This window comes from Strigops habroptila, chromosome 8, assembly GCF_004027225.2.
Source record: "Strigops habroptila isolate Jane chromosome 8, bStrHab1.2.pri, whole genome shotgun sequence".
NCBI lineage: Eukaryota > Metazoa > Chordata > Aves > Psittaciformes > Psittacidae > Strigops > Strigops habroptila.
In genome coordinates this window covers 41589054-41613894 of record NC_044284.2, presented here as the reverse complement: position 1 = coordinate 41613894, position 24841 = coordinate 41589054, and the positions used below count along the sequence as shown (strand labels likewise).

The 24841-nt window shown below is 40.5% G+C and overlaps 1 protein-coding gene across 1 annotated transcript in view; it reads right to left on the bottom strand.

The window, feature by feature from the left end:
• Positions 1-24841, bottom strand: part of XPR1 (xenotropic and polytropic retrovirus receptor 1) — a 110332-nt gene that overhangs the window by 37368 nt on the left and 48123 nt on the right. Inside the window, exon 3 of the mRNA XM_030495455.1 lies at positions 3626-3727. Coding sequence (XP_030351315.1) covers positions 3626-3727 — 102 coding nt within the window. The remainder of the gene's footprint in view (positions 1-3625; positions 3728-24841) is intronic.

Here is a 24841-nt window from a genome sequence, read left to right as displayed (position 1 = left end):
CTCCATTTTTCCTATGTCCAGAAAAAAAAACCCAACTAAAAGCCTAACAAAACAATATTTATAGAAAAGACAATGCTTTGAAATAGTTACAAAACTGCTGCTGCAATTTTCCTCTTGGCAAAGCAACGTCCATTAAAAAAGCATCATCTCCAAATACAAACATTCTTCTTAATTATACACTGCTGAAGAGTCATGTGCTGTCTTCTATAAAGCCCTCTCACACCTGTAGGGGAGGGCCACAGTCCTCTGAGAGTGAGGCTTTAAAGGCAACTGACTCACTCCCGAGAAATGGCAGTCCTGCCACCTTCTTCTCCCTCCCGCCCTCTCTCACACAGATTCCAGTTATACAGTCCACAAATAACTTCATCTAGTTAAGGTATGATTTTATCATGGAGATTCATTGCAGAAGCAAAATAAGACAAAATGTGTGCTGCTGTTCTTTTAAGAATTCCTATGGAATTGCTTAGGAAAACAGCAAAACAGAGTACAAATTAATTTCTCAGTTTGCAACATCCTCCAAAATAATTGAGAAGTCATTCACCACTAATCTAGCACTCCCAAAAGTGACTTTAAAAAAAAATAAAAATGTGCTACTCCAACTAGTTAGAAAAAAGCAGCATACACTTGGAAACTGGAAACACTCTTGTGTGGCAGCATTTTACATGACATGATGCCCACCAAGTCCTCAGCTCAAATGTAACCTCACAGCAAAGACTAAGGAGAAATCTGAAACCAACAGAGGCAGACTTCAACGAAAGTACTTGCAATAAAGAAGCAGGTTTGCCCCGAAAATGCTTCTAGATCCTTACTAAAAGACCACCATCTAAAGAGCTACCACCTCAGCTATATCAAATTCCAACTTGTTTTGACTCCATTTTCCAAATGTAAAGAAAAGTTCACACATAAGGATCATGAAAAAAAAACTATCACACCAAGGAGCTAGTAAAAATTCTCCTCAAGTTCCAGTTCACATGGCTATGGTTGTGATCAAAACCTCCGGTTTCACCGGAGAGGAAGTAACCCAACAGCCCATACCTCCTTGCAGCTACCCACCTCAGGGGTCTGGGCATTCTAGGCAGGCTCTTTTAGCACTCCTTCCTTTTCCTACTTGTACATATGATGTAGATATTTTGCTTACCAAGTTAAAGCCTACAAATTACAAAACCATCTCCTAAACGAACCACAAAAATATTACAAGCTACACTGTAGCCCAAGCAGAGCCTGATGATACTAATTTAAAATATAACAAACCTCCCCTCTAGAAAATCCCAAACACAAACCAAAACTGGCCACAAATGAAACTTCAGCACTTGAACAGGCATTCCTCTACTGGAAACATCTGCAAATTTTACTGCTGTTTTTTTTCTTTCAACTGAGTATAGATTTTCTTGAGCGTAGTCCAAATAATCACAAATTGTTTATCAAATCAGATTTAGTTAATGGCTGTTTTCCTTCCTACTGCGCTGGAATAATGGTCTGGCGAATTAAGACTATGTTTGACAAGAGCCGACAACCTGAGCACATTATTATGTGGAATTATGCAGCAGGTACTCTGACCCTGAGTACACCAGGGAGAAGCTGGGGTCCAGGAGCAGCCCATCCTCAGAGGACGGGGTTGTCCATGCTGTGGCAATCTCCACTGAGGATCCCTCAGTGCAGGGATCAACAAGATGACAATAAAATTAAGCAAGGATCGACAGAAAGCTTAGCTTTCTTGAAAATGGGCAATATTTATTGTTGTAAAGACAAGTGTGTAATAAAACATATAATAAACCTATAACAAACAGGATGTATCAGGTCATAATCCGAGCTAACACAGACCTGGAGTTACAATAGGATCCGACATGACAAATTTTTGACATGATTGAGAAAAGGAACCACTGATGGAACATTTCTTGATGTAGCTTAACGTTAATAACCCTAATAAGGGGTTTCCATACTGTTAAAGTCACGTCACTTCTGCAAATAAAAGACTTACTTTAATCTTATCACAAAAGATTTTCAAATTACATGTATTCTCTCCCATAACTTCTTGAAATGACAGCAAGATGGAAAAGACCCTACCCTATATTATTAATGCAATTTTAAACAACGCTGGAATGGGTGCACATGTATTTGTGGGTGCACGTGCGCTAGCAGGTCCTCATTAGGGAAAATTATAATCTGTATTGTGCATCTAAATTGACAGAACTTCCTCCACAGAGTGTAGCTCGTAGTACACAGGATCTGATATAACTAGAGAAGAAAGACAAGTTTCTGAGCATAAACGCCTTACCTCAGACCTGGGATAAAAACAAAAGATCCCACAGGGAAACAAAGCAGAACAATTGTTCTGAGTTAGGTATGTATGAATTACATGTAGCAAAATGCCTATAAAGTATAAAAGCCAGCTGGCCTACTAAAACATATCATTTCCACCTACAAAACACCCCTTGCCTTTGTCCTGACACCCACTCTGGCTATCGCAAAACACCACTGCTCCAGGGAGCCAGAAGAGCAAGCACAGCCAGCCCAAAAGAGATTTACTTCCCTACATGGAAGCTAGACAGAGGCAAGCTGGCAGATGCACTGTTATTGCATCTATTATGCTTTCAGCTACTTTCATGTTCACAACCCAGATTCTGCTAGCAATAAAATAGCTAGCAATAAAGTCATCGCCTGATGGTTATTAAAATATTTTGCACAATTCAACTGTCTTTGTTACCAGATTAAAGTCAGAAATAGAAAAGGGTACCATATTGTGCTGCAAAAGCCTGTTTATAGCATCAAGTTAGTAAATCAACATGTTAAGAGAAAGTATAGCAGAAGTCAATGCATCACTGTCTTCATATTTAAATGCTTTCTAGTTGAAAACCCATTTTAAACCTTATCAGAAGAGGCTGAAAACCAGCTGAAGTGTAATGGTGGGTGGAACTGGATCACACTAACACTAAGCTTTTTGTAGCAATATTACAGGGTGAATTTCCAATTATCCCATTCTAAAGAAAACACAGGATGGGAAAGCAAACTTTCTCCAGGAAAACAACAAACAATAGCACTCTGACATATGACCCCTAGCAATCCCTACTCTTCCCACCATTGCATTTTTACTCAATTTACTAAACAGGAATTTATACACAGCCAATTACAAACTGCTACTTGGCTGAGCTACTCCAGAAAGTTGCAAGAGTTTATGTGAAAGTATTTAAAAACTTGTTGGACACATCAGGATGGTCAAGTTACGATACATTGGCAAGTCCATGATAGCTGTTCCTGCACAAGCTCAGGTAATATCAGCTAAGGAGCTTAGTACAACTAAAACATGCACAGAAAACTGTCACCATGGATAAGCTGAGAAACTGTTCCCTATGCCTAACCAGTTGAGTTCAGGAGCACATTCTTGAAGTTCAGCAGGATGCTTCTGCAGGCCAATGAAATCACCTGCCCTTCATTCTCCCTCCATTCAAATACCATTGTTTAGCTTCACATCTGTGATTAAACCAGAGCAGTTTCCCATATAAACCTGCCTTATAATTATCTGATGGTAGACCTGCATGACCACTGTGGTTACTCAGAAAGTCTGGGAGCTTTGGACTCTTTTTGTGTTGCTGTATTTTCCACAAATATACAGAAATAAGCACCTTACCTGAATAGAAAATGTTGATTTTGGCAAGTTCTTTCTCACAGGTTTGGAAGAACTTCTCTTCAAACGTGGCAAAACATCTTTTCACTGTGTCCTCATCTGTGTCTATAAAACAAAAGTTTTAACAAAAGAAGGTAAGAACAACTTTCTAAGTGGCTGCCATGGAAATATTTCTTCAGAGTAAATCCACCTTCTTCATTGTATAGAGAACAATCAGGCCCTAAGGGCTATGAGGGAACTCGTATTTGCCTGTAAAAGGAATTGTACAAAGATTAAGAGGTAAAAACTCATAAGCAGTAACTGCACCTTGACCAAAGTTCCCATCACCTTTTTTGATCCTTCAAGTGCTACTGCAAATCTCACATCCTTCATTTCCAATTCCTAATCCAGCTTGTGCAACTGCACCTGTAGAGCCATCCTGGATCAAGACTGCTCTTTATATCTACAGGAACTTTTTTAAAAGGCATCTCACCTACCACCACAAAGTCGCCCACTGCAAAGCTGCACACCAGCGGAAAGGAAAGACCATGCCCCATCCCCACCTGCCCACTTCTGCTGTCTCCAGCATCCTGAAGCCACCCCTCATCTGCCACATCAACCCAGAACAAAGCTACACAGCCACTGCAGGGGTGGTCCCCTTCCTCCCTCCCACACCGCTTCTCCAACCACAGGGTGAGCCAAATCAGGGAAAGATCTTCCAACCAAAACAAAAGCAGATTAAGTAGCAGCATAACCACTCTCAACATGTTACCACTATATGTCAGGGTTAAGTTACATTTACCCACCCAGAAGTTGTTTTGCTCTCCAGTCTCGGGCACTGGCAAGTTCTCCAATACTAACTTCAGTGAAAGCAAACCTCTCTAACAAAGATTAGGGTTTATGACGTGGTTTGTTTTTCCTCCCCTAGAGGTACTGTAGCAGAAAGCCAAGTACCATCAGTGCTGCATGTTCATGTCATTCCCTTTCCAGCTTGTCAGCCATTTCCCTCAAAGTTTCTCCAGCATTCCCACCACTGCAGCGTACTTTGTGCTGGGACTCGTATACAGGAGTTGAGCCTACCACAGGCACTGGTCTTGCTCTTGAAGAACAAAGCTGGTGATGAAAAGTATTCATCCTAACTTAGCAAACAGCACTTAGAAGGAAAGTGCAAAGCTTTTAACTAAAGGCTTCATCTGACCTCCCAGGAGGACTCACTGGTCAGCTACTATTCCCACCTTCTCATCACTATAATCCTTCAAATACAAACTTAGCATCACAGCAAACTAAAATATGCCTGACAAGTATACGGGAAACTATGTGAAAAGCATCTTCGTCCTTCCCAGAGAAGAAAAACTTTCTCTTACAAGCAAAATTTAAAGGAAGAGGCCTAAATTACAGCAATCATGATCAGACCCACACTCCTCCCTCCCTGCTGCTCTGGGACTGTTTTAACTCTTGGAAAAGCTACGTACAATTTACAATTCCATAATTAAAGTAAAAATTTGATATTAAAGCAGCAATTCAGTCACTTTGCATCTCCAGAAGTGCAGAATTTCAAAGACAGAATGAATTTTCTAATAATTAAGTAATTAGTTTAATGAGTAAAAAATTAAAGACGACACACTATAATTACAAATTTTAGCACTGTTCTATCCCAAATGTTCCTAATGCTGAAATAAAGCACTTTTCATAACCCCATAGTTACAGTTCCTGAATTTCAGTCTTACAGTCTGAAAAAGTTAGTGTTATTACAAAGAGGAAAAAATAAAATTTTATTATAGCTTTAATAATGTTAAGAAATAGATTTTTAAATATATGTTATTAAATTGAGAAGATGAGTGTCTACAGAAAAGTTTCACTTACTAGCAGATAAACACTCTAAACTGTCATAACCAAGAAAACTTTTAGCATTAATTTTTTAGGTAAAAATCACCTCAAAGGCGTATTAATCAAGAGAATATTTAAATACAAACTTTTAGTATTCAGAATTTTCTGGGGTTTTATGTTTGTGGCTCCAATATTAAACACCATAAACCTACATACACTTTAGTATCATTTTTAAGGGTTTGTGTAAGAAGAGCGAATAATACAACACAAGACTGCAGGGGCAACATTGGAAGAAGTCGGTTGTCTTTTGGAGTTTGACTATGCTTTAAAGAATGAAACAGGGGAAAAAAAATCCCAGTCTTGCACAGATGATGGGTGTTTACAACTCCACTATCCAAGGGCTTGTAGAAAAGAATTTGCAAGGGCTCCAAAGGCTGTTCCAAACTCCAAGTTTTGCCTCCTGGGGTCCCTTTATTATCTGACGATTATACTTGCAGATTCACAGCTACTCTCAAGGACGAGGGCTCCCTCCCTTATGCAAACAAACCCTGAAATGACAGAGCTCCAACTCTTCTTTGCTGAAGAAAAGCCAGAGCAGCCTCGAGGTGTCATTGCACCCTGGTTCAAGGTCACTGGCCCGATGTAGACTTTGCAGAACTGAACATGCATGTGCCTCAACTGGTCCTGCTCGGCCCAATGCTTCCACACAGATCCCTCTTTGTGGGCAGCCTAGAACACCGGAAGGACAGAAAATGACTCTTGCTTTGGGGCTGGTAACTTCTAACAGCAGAGTCACAGCAGTTGCAACATCCCACCCTGGGACCCTGAAAGGCCAATCTGAACTTGCCTGCAAGAGCTCTAATCCTTGACCCAACAGCCACAAGCACAGGCAGACAAAACACAGGCAGTGAAGCAACAGAAATTACTATGCAATACTTAATATGCAGAGATTTTATTCACTAGCTGCCTGAAGCTTTTCAAGTAACAGTGACCAGGCAGTATCAAAACAGAGCTGACTTAAGGAAGGACCTGATGGGCAAATTCTTCAGCCCAAAGAGTTTACACATTTCTAGCAGAAAAGTTTACCTATACGTGCTTTCTGACAGGGGGTAATCAGCCTTTCGTGCCTTTAAAAATAAGTCATGTAGAAATAAAAGCACGCAGCGTTTTCCTGCTTCAGAAGCACCAAACCACTTCTGTCATCACTTGTTTCTAGGTTTCAGTAAATTTACAAAGCAAAAGTAAAACCAAGAAGGTTTTATAAACTTCAGACACTGGAACTATCCAAGAATTAAAAGGAAAAAAAAAAAAAATCTCATCAGGAAGTGGAGTAGACTTTTTGCCCATAAAGTCAAACATGAATTTTCTATGCAGCCAAAATATCACCTTTTAAGATAGAAAAAAGCTCAGCAAATTAAGATACTGTTAAACTAACATAATCAATGCCAAATACGTTAATAAATATCTCGTTTTGTACATTACTGACCACTTCAGGAAATGATAATCAAGTGTATTAAGCAGTTTGGCTATCTCTGAAGTTTGGAAAAGGAAAATGGGCTTTAAAACACAAACTAACCACTACTGGAAGACCTTCCAAAAACCTTGAGCTCAGGAATTCAGGTCTCTATTTCAACCTCAAAACATCGCTGACTCAGAGGAAAACAAGTTCTACACAAACTATTCAAAATCCTTCTCCAAATGTCAAATACCTTCTTACAAAAGATTTTGCAGACCATGGTGGATACCAGCTTTAAAAATCAGGATTCTCTGTGAAGAAAAGCTTTCCCTTTGGTCCCATTCCCACTGCAGTTCAGTCATTTAGCTGCAATAATAGACAAGTGCTGCCAAGGCTACTGCCTTTATTTATTTATTTTCCCCCCAAGGCTAGGACAGGACAACGTTTTTTGCCATGAGAAAATCACAGTGCCAGAAACCGGCCTTGGATTCAGAAGCTCCATGACAACAGAAGCTGTTTTTAAAAGGCATCCAGTTATTGCTGCCAAGAAGGGCCAGCGGTAACCTTCCTTTTGTTCTTTCTCTATAGCCCTAATTCTCCATTTACCCTAAGCTTCACGAAGTTGCCATGAACAAGGTTGACAAGAAGATAGTCTGATCAAAATCGCAGCTCCCCAACCTCATCTTCCTATGCAACTGCCAGCTGTGAATGAAAAACACAGTAATCCTGAAAGGCTCTTACTTTTCCTTGCAAAGCCAAGTGGTAAACCAGCAGTGATCTGGATGTACTCCCCTGTCACCACACTTCCTAGTTTGCAGAGTTCAGACACTGGCACACCCTAAATAGAACCTGAAGTTGAAAAATTAACATTCAAGTTAAATTCCAACACTGTCCCAAGCACTCATTTCTCAGTGCACGTGTCAACTGTTCATTTAATTTCTCATTTCCTGCAGCTCTAGTGTATAAACAAATGATTAGCATCCTGATCACCTTTACTTACTTCCATGCAAGAAAACACACAGTAAGTTTTTTTGTTAGAGCTGTGCCCTCTAAAAGTACTCATTTAAAAACATCCTTCAGTCTATCATGCTGAATTTTAAGGGGCATTTAATTAAAAAGTATTAATTAGCTTTGTTACGAATCAGCACAGGTTTAGTTCTCTGAATCACCTTCTGTTTTATCTGAATAAGATTATTTCAACACTTTAGCTAGAGAGGAGGCAATTTTATTTATCAGGACTCTGCCATCTATTCAGTTAAAAAAAAGGTCAAACTCAACATTAGCATTAAACACATCAAATCATACTGAACAGGTGATCTTAAGTTTAACATCTGAACCGTTTTGAATATGCTAAACTTCTAACATTTTCCACACCGTCCTTGGCCCCTTGCTAACTAAAAGCCCTGTACACAGGACTCAAATAGGCCTAAAACTGTGCTCTGAAAAATTAATGAGGTTTAAAAAAACAGTTTTCTTGTTCCCAGGTCTATGAAGACAGTAACTGCTTATACTTGGAGGCTCAGTGGCACAGGGGGTGAGGGGGAAGGCTGCTTTCATTACCAGTCAAAATTCTAAAAAAGTAGGTCACTATAATGAAAACTTGTATCTGCCTCTAAACCCCCATGGGCTGTCCGTCTACTCAGCCATCACAATTTTCTAATACTCTTGAGAGCTCTACAGCACCAAGATTGTACAGTTCCCCAATGTTTTACACAGAACAGTGAAAAAAATTTACAACTAGAAATCAAACTATGTAGTACACAAATGCAAGGACGAAGATTCTCTTCACACCTCTAATGTGTCAGCCTCATGTTTATGGGGGTATTTTCCAAAGGAAAGGTTCTTCTGCAAGGCAACTCCCTTCCTCACAACAGAAAGCCACACTTGGGTCAGCTGCAAATTGGATCACTCACTGAAAGCTTCCAATAAATTAATTACTCACCACGTGTTTTCATGTCCAATCTTGTGGCAAATAACATTCTGTATGAGAAAACTTTTAAGTGCTTAAAGAACAGATACCGAAATTTTTTTCTAGGACATACTTTTGCTATAGGAAGAGGAAGGAAGCCAACTCTGCTTGCAAATAAGGAACATTTGCATTCATGTTATTCCCAGCTTAACTTCTGAGCTGCAAATCGTACATACACATGTAATGGTGTGCATCTCTCTTGAAATTTACTCCACCAACAAAAAGTGGACCTCAAATTAAAATACAATAAGATCAGCAAGAAAGAAGCTTTATGCACTAGTTAATATTAAAAAAAAAAGAAAATTCATAGCAGGCTATACCTACTTTTCTAAACCATCACAGATGAGCTGGTCAGTTCTCCATTTAACGACTGCTTTAGACCAGATTAGATTTGGTTATTAAATTATTTCCCTAAATCTAGTAATAAAAAATGACCACTCAGGTAGCAAATGAGGTTGGTATTGCCTGTACATGCAGTGTTTATGTGTGGGTAGGGGAAGGAGGAGGCAAGAACTGCTGCAGGTCACCAACACAAGCCCTCTCAGGTTTTGGTTCCCCATTTTGTTGTTTTTACCAACTGACCCAGAATGAATGGAATCTATTTCAAAATACATTTAGAAATTATGATCTTCAGGTTGGTAAAAAATCTGCATCCTTATTTTTAGATTGTATCACTGAAATCTCACGAAGTATTCTTGTAGATGGTTTGTTTAGCTGGAAAGAAAAAGCTACCTCCACAACATGTGTACGAGCTAGATATCCAACCAAGTGCCTACTATAAAATATTTATATTTGTGACTCCATAAACGTAGATTCTAAAGGAATAACAGCATCCTGGTATGAACTTCAGGTACAGAAAAACCAGGCAGTGCAGTAGCCAGATGCGAGAAGACAGCTGTTGCCCAGCTGGCTGGCCATCAGCTTTTGTAGCTTGAAGTGCCAGGTTTTGTAGTCTGCAGGGTAGCTGCACAGCTGTTCTACAGGTTCACTTCTTTAGGCAAGTACCTAGACCAAGAAGTCATCCCACAAATGTGGCAGCACCAGACTTTGTCAGCTATTACAGAGAAGTCACTAATGCGAGAGCGTGGTGGTGATGCCACCAGATTCTCCTGGTACAAGCGCAGCTACACAAGCATTTACTGTGACAAGAGCTCCACAATGCCATCTATGCAGCGATGCTTCAAACCTGACCTTTTCCAAATTCTCTTATTTCAGAGGAAAAAGATTCTAACCCTTCAGCAGACACGAAAAAGCATGGCTAGTGCACCTGGAAGAGGATCTAAATAACTACTTTCCAAGTAGCTGGAGTGACCGAAGGCAAAAGGAATGCAAAAAACCCAACTAGGTTGACACAGCTTTGGAGCAGAGATGATCCCAAGGCTCTGTAAGCTTACATCCCAGCTGTCCCCAGTTCTGCTGCTATAACTGACCACCATTTGTCTGAATCTGCCAGTGCTGTCTCAGCTTTAGGAATATACCTCCATTCTGTCCATGTATGTGACCATGATGCTTCAACGTTTTTACAGTGTTTCGCTTCTGAACCATTAGGAAAATCAACATGCCTAGTAGAATTACAGAATCTAGGCTATGTGGTACCTCAGATTTGAGGGACAGCAAGGCATAAGCTTGTGATGGCGCGAGCGAAGGGAAGCAGTAGCACAAATGCACATTTTAAAACCTACCATAAAAAATATTGTTAATACAGTAGGACAGACCTGGATGCCAGGAGACATCGTACAGTGACAGCACTCTAAATACCTGCCTTCCCTGGTTAAGAATAACCTTTAGATTCTTACCCCTTTCAAGAAGGAAAGTAAAGATTCACTACGTGTTTTTGCAGAAGTTTCCCAATAAGCTAGACCAGAAAAACTACCACGCACTTAAGGGTGAAGAAAAGATGGTCAACCAGAGCTAAGACTCCAGATGAAATTTCACATTGACCATTACCGGACTTCAAGATAAAGAATGGCAAATAACAGTGTTAAGTTACTCAGTCAGTGCATACAAGGACCTGTTCAGACATAATGGTCATGTATGCTCAGTTTAGGCAAGTAGGTGGCAATGCAAACAGAGATACTGCAGTGTTGTGGAATTACCAGGATCACAGTGGAAGGATTCCTGGTTACTAAACACACCTGTGCATTCCTCAAGCTGCTGATCTTCTGCCTTGAGTTCTGGCTTTCATTTAAAGGAGACAAGACAGCAGCAATTATGGTTGCACAAAAAAACCCCTATATCACAGTTTACACATTTGAGGTTAAGTAACACTGAGATACTCCAGCCTCTTATGGACAAGAGGTCTGAACTAGCCTGTACACCTCTGACAGATGCTACATGAGACAAGTTCAGCACTGACATCCATTCCTTCTGCAGAGATCTTCATTAGCCTTTAATCTGAGCAATGTTGCATCTGAAAGCTTTTCCTCCTCCTCAATGACGGGGCCACCAAACTAAAAAATTACCAGTATCTGTTCATGCTTTTAAGATCCATTGAATGAACCTCAAGGAAATAAGCACAGCTATGTTTTATGTGGGTACAAAAACTTGGGGGGGGGGGGGGGAAATCCTTCTACTAATTCACATGGATGGAAATAAGGATACTTCCCTAAGCTGCCCAACTTGGTCTTTAACCCAAGTCAACATTCAAAACCAAAGAAGTCACAAAAGCACACATGGAAAACCAAGACCAGAACTGTTGATTTAAGATCAGGTGCCTGGAGTTTAAATTGCATTTTTTGCTTATATTCACCCACTCCACACTTCTCTTCAGCCTGGCAAAACTCAGTCCCTGCCCATGGCAGGGGAGTTGGAACTACATGATCTGTAAGGTCCCTTCCAACCTAAACCATGCTATGATTCTATGAATTAAGAAAATCCTCTGCTGATCATTAGTACAAGTGCTAGAACTCCTGACCTTTTAAGCCAAGTGCATTTAAACAAATAGATATGTAAGCTCCAGGAAAGGGAGGGGAAGATCATCCCAGTCATATAGCTCTGGGCATTTGGGCCAGCCCCAAGGTGATGGAAGAAATTACCATGGGGACTGGAAACACAGCAGCAAGAGGCAATTAAAGGAAACTGAAATGCTCCAGTGCTGAATACAGTAGAGATCCCTCACCCTAAACCCCGAAAATACTCTTTCCCTGCCCCACCTCCTGAATGAAGGTCATACGTCATGGCATGGAAAGAGAAATAAGAGGAAACTTTCCAATCTTCTAAATTCATATTTATCAAGACAGACATTCAACCTTGTGAATATTTTAATCAAGAAAAAATGATTTCTGTAAGGAGATAAAACTTCAAATAAAATGACTGTTTATGCTCCTTTTATTGAGCCTCCAGTTTTAATAGTTTTATTTCCAGAATTTTACTAAGCAACAGTAATTACCTTCTCATTAAAACTGTACAAAAACCTTCAGAACACCTGACATAACCTAAACCACAAGATAGGAATTAAAACAAAACTGAGCAATTACAGCCAGTTAAAGGAGTGGTGATAAAAACTTTATAAGCCTTATACTATTAGATAAAGTCTTTTCTTCCCACAAAAATCACATGAAGATGGAGAGATGAGGCATTTCAGCTGCAGTTCCAGCTGCCCTTTATGTCCTCTCTCAGAGACACACCTGATGCCCCTTCCCTTGCTCTGGCACTGCTGCTCATCCAAGTCCACAGTGAACCAGCTCAGAAAGTTAATCCAGTATTTAGAGAACTACTCAGCATTAGAACTAAAAAGCATTTAAAACCTGTTTGATCAATAAACTAGTTTCTTGTGGTTTAGTACTCTGAAAGAGCTCTTTGCAGGTAGGGAGGAGGCAGTGAGGAGGAGATTACCCCTCTGGCAGCAATTACCCGTTAGACTGATTTAACTGGAATATCAAATCACCCCCCTTCGATGCATGTCTATCTCGTGATGAGAGATGACTAAAAGCATTACCCCACAGCTCAGCTGACAAGGAGACGTTGGTAAAGCCAACACAACTCGAGTTGAAATCACATGCCCATACCCTTGATATGAACACAGTAAATGTCTTGATTATTAGTTAAACAGATTGAACATGTTCAAGCTTTGGTCTTTTTCTCAACAGCACCTAACCTCCTGCCAACGCTCCAGTTGCACGTGTGCCTCTAGTCTTCCCTTCTTTACAAACTGGCAGCATTCACGGCGAAGAGCCTTCCCTACCTTGGATACAAACTGGCTAGTTCAGTGTACTCCAGTGCAAATGTTAAAATCTCTTTGAGATATTTTAGAATACTTTTAACTATTTTGAATAGGAACAAAAATAGTTATTTTAGTTTAAAAATGTAAAATGCTTAAAAGAAGGAATAAGAAAACAAAGTAACATAAAAATTCACTGCAATGTGGTGTTAACCAAGTGACTGCAGCAACATTTTGGTACGGAGCTGTACTGGGACCTTTGAAACAGGCAACACCTTGATCAAAGTACTCTTGGACAGGATGGCTGCTCACTATCCCCTGCACATGTGTCTTTACAGGGATGTCTTCTGCTGGGTCTAATGAGCCTTCCCAAGATACCTGTGCTCACAGTTCTTATCTGTACCAAAGATGCTCTGCACATGACTGGCTAGGCAACAGGTCCAAATTTCCATATGTTCCCTTGTGGGCATTTGCCTTTGTCCACAGCCCCCATGGTGCAGACAACATTTGGTACAACAACTGATATACAAAGTAGAAAGAAAATCTTCTACCCAGAAAAGAACTGAAGCGGTTGAACAAGGTTCATACACGCATACAACCACAGACTTAACCTGTCACCCACTCATCTGAAGAACAAGATAAATGCAGGGCAGAATCATCTTGAAAGGTAATTTAAGTCATCTTCTTTCAGTGCTCTCTCCCCCACTCACTTTCTCCCTCCCTCCATCAAATACCAACTTCTACAATGTATATATATATTTTATTCTTTTTTTCTTTCTTTTCCTTTCTTCTTCAGGTTGTGCATGAGCAAGTCCTACAAGAAAATTTATGCTGAAATAATAGCCCCAGAAACTATCAACACTGTCACAGTGATAAAGCCATCACTACAAATGCAAGCTGACGAGCCGACCACCTGTGCTCCCTTATCACACTTGCCCAAACTGAGACCTGTATAACCTAAGCAGTTCTGCTCTTTGTCAGGATTGCAGGTAGTCACCAGCAGGATACACACTGCAGGAGCTTTTGGAAATGCCATCTTTTAGCATTAAAACCATGCCCCATTCAGGCTTCTGTGTGCATGCTGTGAAAACAAGCCCAGCAGTCCAACAGCCTGCCTCCAAAAAAAGGCTGCCTGCCTATCAGAGTGCTTAAATAGCTGCAGAAAATGGACCCATATCACTTCTTCTGAATTGATAAGTAACACAGAAGTAGAGGCATCGAATTAGTTTTTACAAAACCTCACTTCGGACTCAAGCACTGATTTGAGAGCCCTGGTAATCTCAGCTGCGCTGGTACCACTGCGCAACCAAAAAACAATGTGCTGGAAAAGGTTATTCTCAACCTTCCTTGGTTCCCTGATGGGCTCTGTCAGGCAGCTGTGAAAACAGCAGTGGAAGCATGAAAAATGGGCCAAGATAACGCCTCAACCAAGCAGCAAAATCAGTTTAAGGCAGAACAGGGAAAAGAGCAAGCTCCAACTACAGAGGTAGTGTTTAGAGGGCCTCAAAATATTTGTTTTGAGGAACCAAGCTATTTAAACCCAGAGTTATTTCATCCTGCTGCTGATAATTCAGTGTGTATATTGGTAAACCAGAGTCAGCACTGTTTTGAAAAGGGGAATCTTCTCCATAGCAGGCAGAAGGCCTCTTCTTTGTATTACCTAAGCAAACACATTCCACATCCACAGGGCTTCAGACTTATCCAATAAAGCCTCCTTACGACGACTGTTTCTGTCAGGAAACTCGTCTGCTTTCTCCTTGTTCTCCTCTGTCACCGCACATGGTGGTAACCACAGATTCAGAACCACCCCAAAGCTTAGAGGGACATTTTGCTGAGTTTTTGGCAACTGTTCTCTGCCTTGTGCAGCACCAGAGAAATTGCCATTTTACAGTCAGCTGACAATCCATCTAACAAAGCATCCCACTTCAGCAGTTACTAGTACTGGACAAAGCACTTTATGACTTTACATAATAAGGCAGTAAGCTCAAGAAAGAGCTTTGCAGTCCAGGACAATGATTTGCTTCCATTGCTACTGATAAGATTGTGAGAATCTCAAGATGAAGCTACTTTAAGTTGTCAGCAGTGATATTGCAAATCTTTAGGGAAATGGTGTAACTAAGAGCACTATAGTTTTTTTAAAATACAAGGGGTAGCAGAGCATGCTTTCTGATCCTAACATTCCTGGGACAGGACAGAATGTAGAAGGGGAAAGCCTGCCCTGTGCAGGACACTGGCATCCCAGGAGAGACCCTGCTTGGTTGCATTTGTCTGGGGAAGGCAGAAAAGGGTATTACAGCTAATTGGAAACATTTTGCATAATTGGAGCTGGTAACAGACCTATACCCATCACTCCAGGAAACTATGTGCATCCTTACAACAATTACAGCACATACAAAATATCGGAAGTTAAGCAAAGAGAGAGAAACATTAATACTGGTGGTAAAAAACAGGTGAATAAATGGACCACCAACACTAAAAAAACCTAATCCAAAACCCAAAAACCAATGCTACTTTTAAATCTCTTCTCAGGCAAAGGAGAGCGTTTTTGTTGGGGTTATCAGGGGTGGTTTTTGTTGGGGATATCAGGGGTGGGGGAAGGAGGGAAATGACAAAAGGAAGATTAACAGAACTGTGTCTTGGGAGAGGCTTCAATTAATAGTAAGAACAACCAGAAAGACAAAACAAATGATGCAGAACCAACTACAGGCTCCCCATATGGAGGACACCGAACGCACAGTACAAAGACAAGCCTACTTTAAACACGCTATCAATGGCTTAATTTCCCCCAGGGAGTGAACACTACTCAAATTCATTTTTCCTTTTTTTATTTTACCAACTTGTAAGAGCAAACAGTTAGCAAGAAGATAATAAGCGAGCAATTATCCGATGAAGAAAAACATGTTTCCAAGGTGTATCAGAGAAATGATGCAAGGGCTCAAGATTTTACCAGGGGACTTTTACAGTCAGACCATGTTCAGGAAACATAAGAGCTTTTTAATTCTCATCAGTGTTTACATGTGTCTTCTTAAATGTTTTGAACAATTTAAAACATTTTTCTTTCTAAATGATACAAGGCTAGTTCAAACACCAGTAAATGAACACTAAGGTAGCTGCTTATCTACTCAAGGCAGCAATTCTTCCGTTTTAATTCTTACATTATTACAGTGACAGATGTTGTAAGATCCTCACAACATTACAAAGCCTACCCAAGATTATACTCCTCCTCACTCACACATGAGCACAGCCACGCAGCTGAGCCTCACCCTGCTACTCATTAAAAAATATGTATTGAAGCATGCCTGGAGACACTGTGGTAAATTTAAGATAAGCAGTTTTCCAGTGCAGGTCTCCACAAGTCTCGAGCTGTTTTCTGTTAAACACACCTTCAAGTAGCATCCGTTGCCTTCCCTTGTTCTCAATCGTGCGCTTAAAGGGCTTGTTTAAAACCAATTCAAGTAAAAGTAGCATTTCTCAGATGCCACTCTGCAATTGGAAGCTTTGCTATCATTTAAATACATGGAAGGAATAAGCTATAGTTCAAATGCCCTTCCTTCAAGGGGAGAGAAGATGTCTTTCAAAGGGATTGATTTGAAAGTCTATGCCCACTTCAACTCTTCAACAGAGCTACTGTGTTCAAGGGGTAATTTTAGTTTAAAATTAAAATGCAATGGAGACCAGGATTGCACTTGTTTGTTTGTCTGTCTTCCAAGCTAATCTTTTTCTTTTTGCACAGCACAAGTCTCTAGCCAGAAACCACAAGGGCTGGGTATCTCCTCTTGGAGCATCCCTGCCAGACTGGAATGGGAATCCTTTTGAAAAGGATTTTTACACCCTAAATGAGAAGAAAGATTTAGAGGCATGTGATTTCCCCCCCACACACACATTTCCCCCGAGCTCAATGCACAGCACTGCTGGCACTTGGTAAATAAAAAGGCAAAAGGAACCATTCAGTAATTTCTATTGCTTTCAGAACAAAACCTGGTGGGAAGGGAATACACAAACTGCAGAAGTAACTGCCAACAGAAGGGTTTTGCATCCAAACACAAATTTTAAGTATGCTGAGGGGAAAAAAGCAAATGGCCAAACTTCCTAAGTCACTTCTTATTTACATTTCAAAGAATGCATTACAGAGCCACCACAATTAATTCTATTTTACCCCTATTCGTGCAGTGGCAAAAAGTGGCAGTAAGTCCCAGTTGCAGTATCAGCTCTGCAAATGGACAGAACAACAATATTTTCAATAAACTAGAATAAATCACCTGCGGATATCTTCCCTGATTTACCGACAAATTGGCACACTCTCAAGTGATACCAGGTCGACACACTCTGAAACATTCTGCAACAGAGGTTATAAGTCAGGCAAAGTAGCCAAGTTACAACACAGGATTAGGATGACAAACCTCAGCTTTACTCTTTAGTATCCCACACAAAACCCCCGAACAATTAAATTAGAACATTTTATTGTGTTGCTGTTCTAGATGAAAGGCTGGACTCGCTTTTAAAGACACTGGGGAGAGTGGGGAACTACACATAGGATATCAGGGACTCACTTGCCCTCCCCTCTGCCCTGGTAAAAAAAGGTAAAACCCATGGGTTGAGAGAAGAACCCATGGGTTTCTTTTTAATAACTGAAATTGAGTAAAATATTATCATAATAATAATAGGGAAAAGAGAGAGGAATAAAACTCAAGAAACACAAGTGACGTACAATACAGTTGCTCACCACTCACTGACTGATGCCCAACCCATCAGTGACCGGTGGCTCCTGGACAACTTCTCCTCAGTTTCTATCCTGAGCATGACATGCTGTGGTATGGAATATCCCTTTGGCTAGTTCGGGTCATCTGTCCTGGCTCTGCTCCCTCCCAGTTTCTTGGGCACCTCCTCACTGAAAAGTCCTTGACTTATAGCAAGCACTATTTAGCAACTACTAAAACATCGGTGTGCTATCAACATTATTCTCAGACTAAAGCCAAAACGCAGCACTGAACCAGCTACTAAGAAAAAAATTAACTCTATCCCAGCTGAAACCAGGACAGCTATGCTCCAAGAAATCTGGACCCAATGATGCACATTCAAGCCAAACTGCCCACGAGGCACTCCCTTTCTAACAACAGCAAATCCCAAAGTCATTATTCTGACTCTCCTACCCATGCTTTCAGCTTTGTGGTCGCTTCCTCACAGAAAAATTTTAACGCAACAGATGACCGTAGCGTCCAGAAACACTGCTCATGTAGCTGGCATGCTGCTAATCAACAGCCAGAGCAGATGGAATGCAAGTCTCCCAGCGAGGGGAGACCAGGAGGCTGTCACCATCCTGCTCCGAAAACGTAAATGAGCTATTATCAATTAGGAGCTAAATTCAGAGAGAATTTTGGTGAAAGGCAACACTTCAAGGTGCTTATGAGGAATCAATCTGCTCCATTTAAAACAAATCTACCATGCACTGCAAGATTATTCTGTGCTGTTATATCTGTCAGCAATGCATCAGCACAAGTTTTTCATGCCCTGATTTTATTTCCTGCAAGGATTTTAATTAAAGCTCTAGGCAAATTCCTCCATTAACTACAATTTGAGTAAAGACAGCCTTAAAGGTAATAGTATTTTCTTCTCACCAGAAAAGAAATATTATTGGGGGGAAATATTTCACAGGCTGCAATCAGCTCTCTTCGACAGCAGAAGATAGAGGGAGTGGAAAAAGCATCACACAAAAGTCACATGGAAATGAAGTTTTGCTACAGCCATGCTGGTCTATATCAGCAAGCCATGGAGAACCAATATAAATAGGTTTGGAGGTTTCTTTTAAGTATATTCACACACAAGCATTGAAGCTGCCCCAGTTCATTCACTCAATTGATTCACCAACTGTTCTGAAACATGAATAAATATGTAAGTGGCTACTCTACTCTAATTAGTGACATTCAGTGAATCTAACCAGAGAGCCTAGACCTCCAGCCCTTGCATTTAGCTCTCAGTGCCTCTCTCTTGGGAACTGAATAGCAATCAGGTATGTAATGCAGGGATGGGTACTTTTTTTCTTCCCATTTAAGGTGGAAAATAAGGGGGGTGGGGCACAGAGATAGGGTGGAAAAAAGAACAAAATACCTTAAACCCAGGAAATGGTCTAAACATTTAAAGAGCTGGTTTAAGGGAAAAAAAAAAAAAAAAGAAATAGGGAGAAGTAATAAAGAAATAAAACTGACTGCAATTGCAGAAAGCATGAAGCAGATGATGCATTTCCTATGTGATAGCTTAAACAAGTCCCAAGGCACACCTCCTAAGTCCATCAAACACCAGATTTACATAAAATCATTAATTCATTACAGTCATGAAAGAAAAGACGTGTGGGTTTGGAGGGACGAGATGGAATGAAGTGAAAGTTTAAGCCAGACACACAAGCAAGATGTCAATATCCATGGACACAGACCTTCCTCAAGGAGAGAGGTACACCACTAACCTCAAAGAAATTTCTCAAACTGAAAAACCTAAAAGTTTGCCAACACTAAAACACCATGGCTTTGACTATACAGAAAAATGTACATGTGACAGTAATACTACTTTGTACACCTTCACTCTGCGGCTATACAAAGGCAAGCTGCTGATGCTGCACTCGTTCCTACCAGTGACGAGCTCTTTGCTTCTGGTTTGGTCTCCATCACCCCAAATTAGAAACATGGCCTCTATTCCTGCTAAACGTGCCAAGGACTGACAGGTCTCAGCCACCCCTCCGACTCACTGGAGTCAATTCAGCTTTGCTTGAAGCTTCTTGCCGTATCCCTGAAATAACAGTAACTTTTAACCAAGAAGTGATCCAAAAGATAGTTACTCACATGTAACATATGAATTAATTTTCAGGTTCCTTTTCTGTTTTATCGCTTGATTCACACACACACCCTGAAACTGCAATTCTGTAGCTATCAATCTGCCTCAAGAGACAGTGTTATCACAGCAATCCTACAACGCAACACAAGTGATCTTACAGACGGCTGCACTATTTTTAATCAGAACATGGATGTATTTTCCTTTCTTTTGCCAAACAAGTACATGAAATGTGCCACATGGCAGGTAGCATGCAGATGACAAAACAGTAAGAATTCAGTAGAAATACAAGATGGGTTTGCCAGAAGGATGCCAACAACTCTTTGTCAAAAATACACTGATAGCTGCACCAACAAAAGCTTTGACATATCTTTGCTCTCCAGGGGCGATAATGTCCACAACTGTTGTAATCTCGAATTCAGTTGAATAAAAGAACTGCATTGAAGACCAAAGGATTGTCCTGGGTCTGAGATGCAAACTTACCCAAGCATCTGTTGATGTGTGTGTGTCTTAACCTCTCAGATGCAGAAAGAAGTCACCACGAATTTTGAGACTACTACAAGAGGAACTGCTGACACAAAAGAAATAGCCTGCATCAAAGGCAAAGACAGTGTGTTTTCTGTAATGGATAGACTTAGGCAGCACATACAGTCCATTCTGGGGGTAGAGTCTAACTTTGGAGCTTACCTGAGAAGCACTTACAGGCTGTCACATATACTTAACACTGGACACAGCAGAAGCGAGTCTGAAAAAACTCTCTGGGATGAAACTGAAGTCTTTATACAGACAATGGGTCTAAATAACATTTCAAATTTGTTGCCAGGACCAAGCTGAGCATTTGCTACAATCACCATATCATCTGAAAGGTCCATCTGGTGCCAATATATGCAACAGCCATAAAGCAAAGATATTCGTGAGACCTACAGGCTTTGTATCACACAACTACAGGAGAACACATGAACACAAGGTATCAAAGGCAGTGAAGACAAAAGGTACACAATAAAATGTACTTTTATTTAAAAGGAACTGCAATAATTTATTAGGGGAAAAAAACAGCTTTCCCTTTTGGAGGGCTGCAGAGTTACCTGTCCTTAAATTGAGATAAGCCGAACCTAACCCAGAAGCCAAGTCCTCTGTTGGCAGCATTTGAGCAGCACTGGCACTGCAGCCATTGAGCACACAGCTCAGCTGACACTATCAATTACACGGGATTGTTTTGAGGGGCAGGAGAACACCCACAAGGCACAAAATACAACTACACACAGGCAGCCTCTATACAAAAAGTCACTGATCATTAAATGAGTCTTGCTTTTTAAGAACAAGCTTGAAAAGATCTATCTGAGTGGCTGCTGCTGAACTAATGGATATATTTGCTTTTGTGTTTATTGTAGAAGACCAGATCTAGGAAATTTATAGCTAGTGACATTTTATGACAAAGTATCTTTGCAGCTTATTGTAAAGACTTCTATAATTTGAATTTACAAATGCAAAAGCAAACCCAAAGATTCACTAATGTATGACCTAGCATAAAGAAACAATCTGTGAATTGTTCTTTGGATGCCCACAAACTAAGTGTATTTCCTCATGATCAGCTCCATTAGTACTGAAAAATGGAAAATAAACTCCTTCCCTGAAAATGCAGTATAAATACATGTCACCTTTACAAAAACTAACAGCAAAGATTCAACAGCAACAGCCCACGTGCATGTATTTAAAATAGTCACAATATAAGGTTTCAAATAGAAAAATGTGACAAGAATTAAACGATGTTCCATAGAAGTGATGGTATATTCAGGCAAGCTATACATATTTAGGAATGCTGCCAGTACTGAAGAAAAGGTTTGTAATGCTGGAAAAAAAGAAATTTTATAATTTTAAATAATTGCTTTTTGCTGTGAGTGGTAAAATGTTAGCCAAAACAAGCATTTCTTATGAATCACAGCTACTGCCCTAGATTCCTCTCTAAAAATTGTAATTATTTTATTATAGTAAAATAGTTACATCATTTTCAGAGCCTGAAATTGTAATGCTGACAAAAACATATGCTGATAGATAATCCAGTGCCATCAACTAGGAAATCTGACTTCCTTTAACAAGTCTTTAACAATGTCTCAATGAAACAACTTCTACACCACCACAAGGTTCATTAAGGAGACAGTAGTGAGCTGCCTCCAACACCCCTAAAATACAGGAAAACTCTGAGCAGCTGTAGTAGAAGTGTTTGCATCTGTTTTCTTTGCTGTTATTCACAAACCTATGGATAACCAGAGAGCTCACAAAATTCACATCACTTATTTCACCAGAGATCAGGAAAACAGCAAGCAGGGCAGAGACAAGCACTGAAATGACTCAAGAACTATAAACCTGAACCCCACTGCAGGCTTTACCTGCCAGGTGCTGGCAGCAGATGAATTCAGATGCACTTGGTCTCTACTAGCTGGGAATCCCTCACTGCTGCTATCTGTGGAACACAAGATCTGTGTGAGAAGGAAACAGCAGAAAAGCCATAAATGAGAACCAAGAAGTATGTTATGTATCAGGCTAAGCATTATAGCCTTATGATGCTGTGCTCTAGTCTATGAGAAATAACAAATAAGAGACATACAGACACATTCCCAAATATTTATCATGACACATTACAGTGCTGAGGAATGATGCAAAACTCTCTGCTTCTGCCATAAGTCTGGGATGGAGGAAAAGACCTTTCATAAGAGTCAGGAAGGTGAAATCATGGAGGTGGATCTTCACATGAGTTTAAAATAATCCTTCTAGAGAAATTAGTTTCTAAAGAACCAGAAACATTCTCACTTTCCAACAGCAAGAAATCAGGTTCTTGAAAACTCTCCTGCCTTTTTTAATGGATTCTCCATTTGCACTCAACAATTGATCTTAATATTCACGCAGCCCAAAACAAAGATGTTCTCAGGAAGCTGCAGTCCTCTTCTGGCAACTTTCAGAAATGAATTGCCAAATCACTCTGGTGACATGTCTGACCCATGACAACACTGCAGGTTCTTGGAAGGAAATTCCTGGATGAAATCGATATAGTGCTATAAAACCCTGTCAGCTTTTCTGTTGCTGAACAGAAGGACTGCATCAACAAGAAAAAAGCGATAGGGAATTCAGTCCCAGGATATAGGACAGTATGGAAAAAGCTGGACTGTTAGGGCTGCATGAGTGGTGGTGGCATCAGGAATACAACCCCAGTGGCACCTGCAGGAAACATATCCTATAAGTGGAAACTGCAAGGCAAGCCCTGGTCCTACATCTCCTCAATTCCCACAGTTGGGAAACTGGAAAAGAGCTTTCTTTTGGAAAACAAACAGTACACTGTAACCTATCAAATATATAATTTCAAGGGTCATTGTCCTCTTATTTTACCTGCTTGTTGCCCAGTTCTCGCACATCCTGTCACCGATGATGATTAATTCACTAAAACTCAGGATGCACAATTAGGAATTGCAAATGCAGAAGACCTTCTAACAAAGAACACTCCCCCATCCACATAGGTTGGGAGTATTTTACTACTGTTTCCATTAAAAAAAACCTCATTCTAGATGCTACAGTGCATCCCTGTGGGCTGCTCTTAATGCACGTAGAGATGTTCTGTGAGCACGGCTGCCATCTGAGGAGCAGCACGCAGCTGAAGAGCACTGATTTAGCTATTTCCCTTCTTTTACCTTTCAATGTTATTTCACATTGGGAAGTCCTGACTTCTGCAAGTTTGAGAAGGCTGCTCATACTTTCTGTGAGACATTGTTAGGAAGGCTACAGGCATCCTCCCCAAGTTACCAGCAGCACGATGAACTCGCAATCCTCTAATGCTCGCTATTGTCTCTGCTCCCACTTGTTTAAAATTCCTACGGGATACCGACGTATTTCAATGGTGCTTTAATAATAGCCTAATAATTGCTTCAGACAATAACTTACATTGTATTGAGACCTCGCCTCTTGGGGGGTGCGTAGAAGGGTTGCCTTGGTAACAATGAAAAAATCATATGGCAAATAGAGGTATGAAAGGACACGAGCTGATCTGTTTGCTCCCTGCTCAGAAATCCATGTGAAATAGTGACACTGGCACAAAAAATAGAGCTCTTCTGGTCAGGATGTGTAAATAGCACTAAAACCAAACTTATCTGGAGATTTAACTAGGGCTTAGGTGAAGATGACATTATGATCTTTGCAGTAAAGGCTGAAGGTAGCAGACATGACAAATGTAGCATGCTAAAACTACACTCATCAAAACTGGTTCTCAGTCTCAGTAAGATGGAATTTTGTCATCTGAACAGTTTAATTTTAAGTGCTGGAGGCAAGGTAGTGAGGTCAGTAAACTCAAATGCTCCAAGCTTGTGTATTCTCTTTGCTCTTCTTTGATCAGCTTTCTTCGGCACCTTTCACTGAAAGACATCAATATTGCAATATATAGCAACTCAGACTCAGTTTTTAAAACATGGCAAGGATTGCTACTGTACAGATGAAAATAAGCATGTACAAACTACACATTCTTGCATTTGTCCTGGAGGGCAAGAAAAAATGCCTCCTGCAAGTGCAAGCAACCTAGCTAATCCCCCCATGTTGTTTCTATTCTCCAAGTCTGCAGAAAAACTGGCTGCTCACCAGGAGCAAGCAGTCAAAAAGAGGGCTATGGTTATTACTGACATAATGGCTCACAGGTTCACGCTCCTCAAAATCTGAAAAAGTGACAGCAGTAGACAGAGCAGACTGGCAGTCAGCAGCTTGCTCTGTCCAAGAGGAGTTCATGTTAATGGATATATTAAAGCAAACATGCCTAGCAAATTGCATATGCACAGCCGCAGGCAGGAGTCAGGCAGCAAAGCTGCCACTGGAAAGGCTCCCCTACCACTTTCTCATTAGTTATCTCAAATTAAATGCATTTTCCGAAGCACAAGAACAATGATAACTAATAAAATTCTAGTCCCATGATGCCATTTTATGTCCATCTGTTTCTCAGAAACTATTAATGGCTGGACATACTTACAAGTACCATAA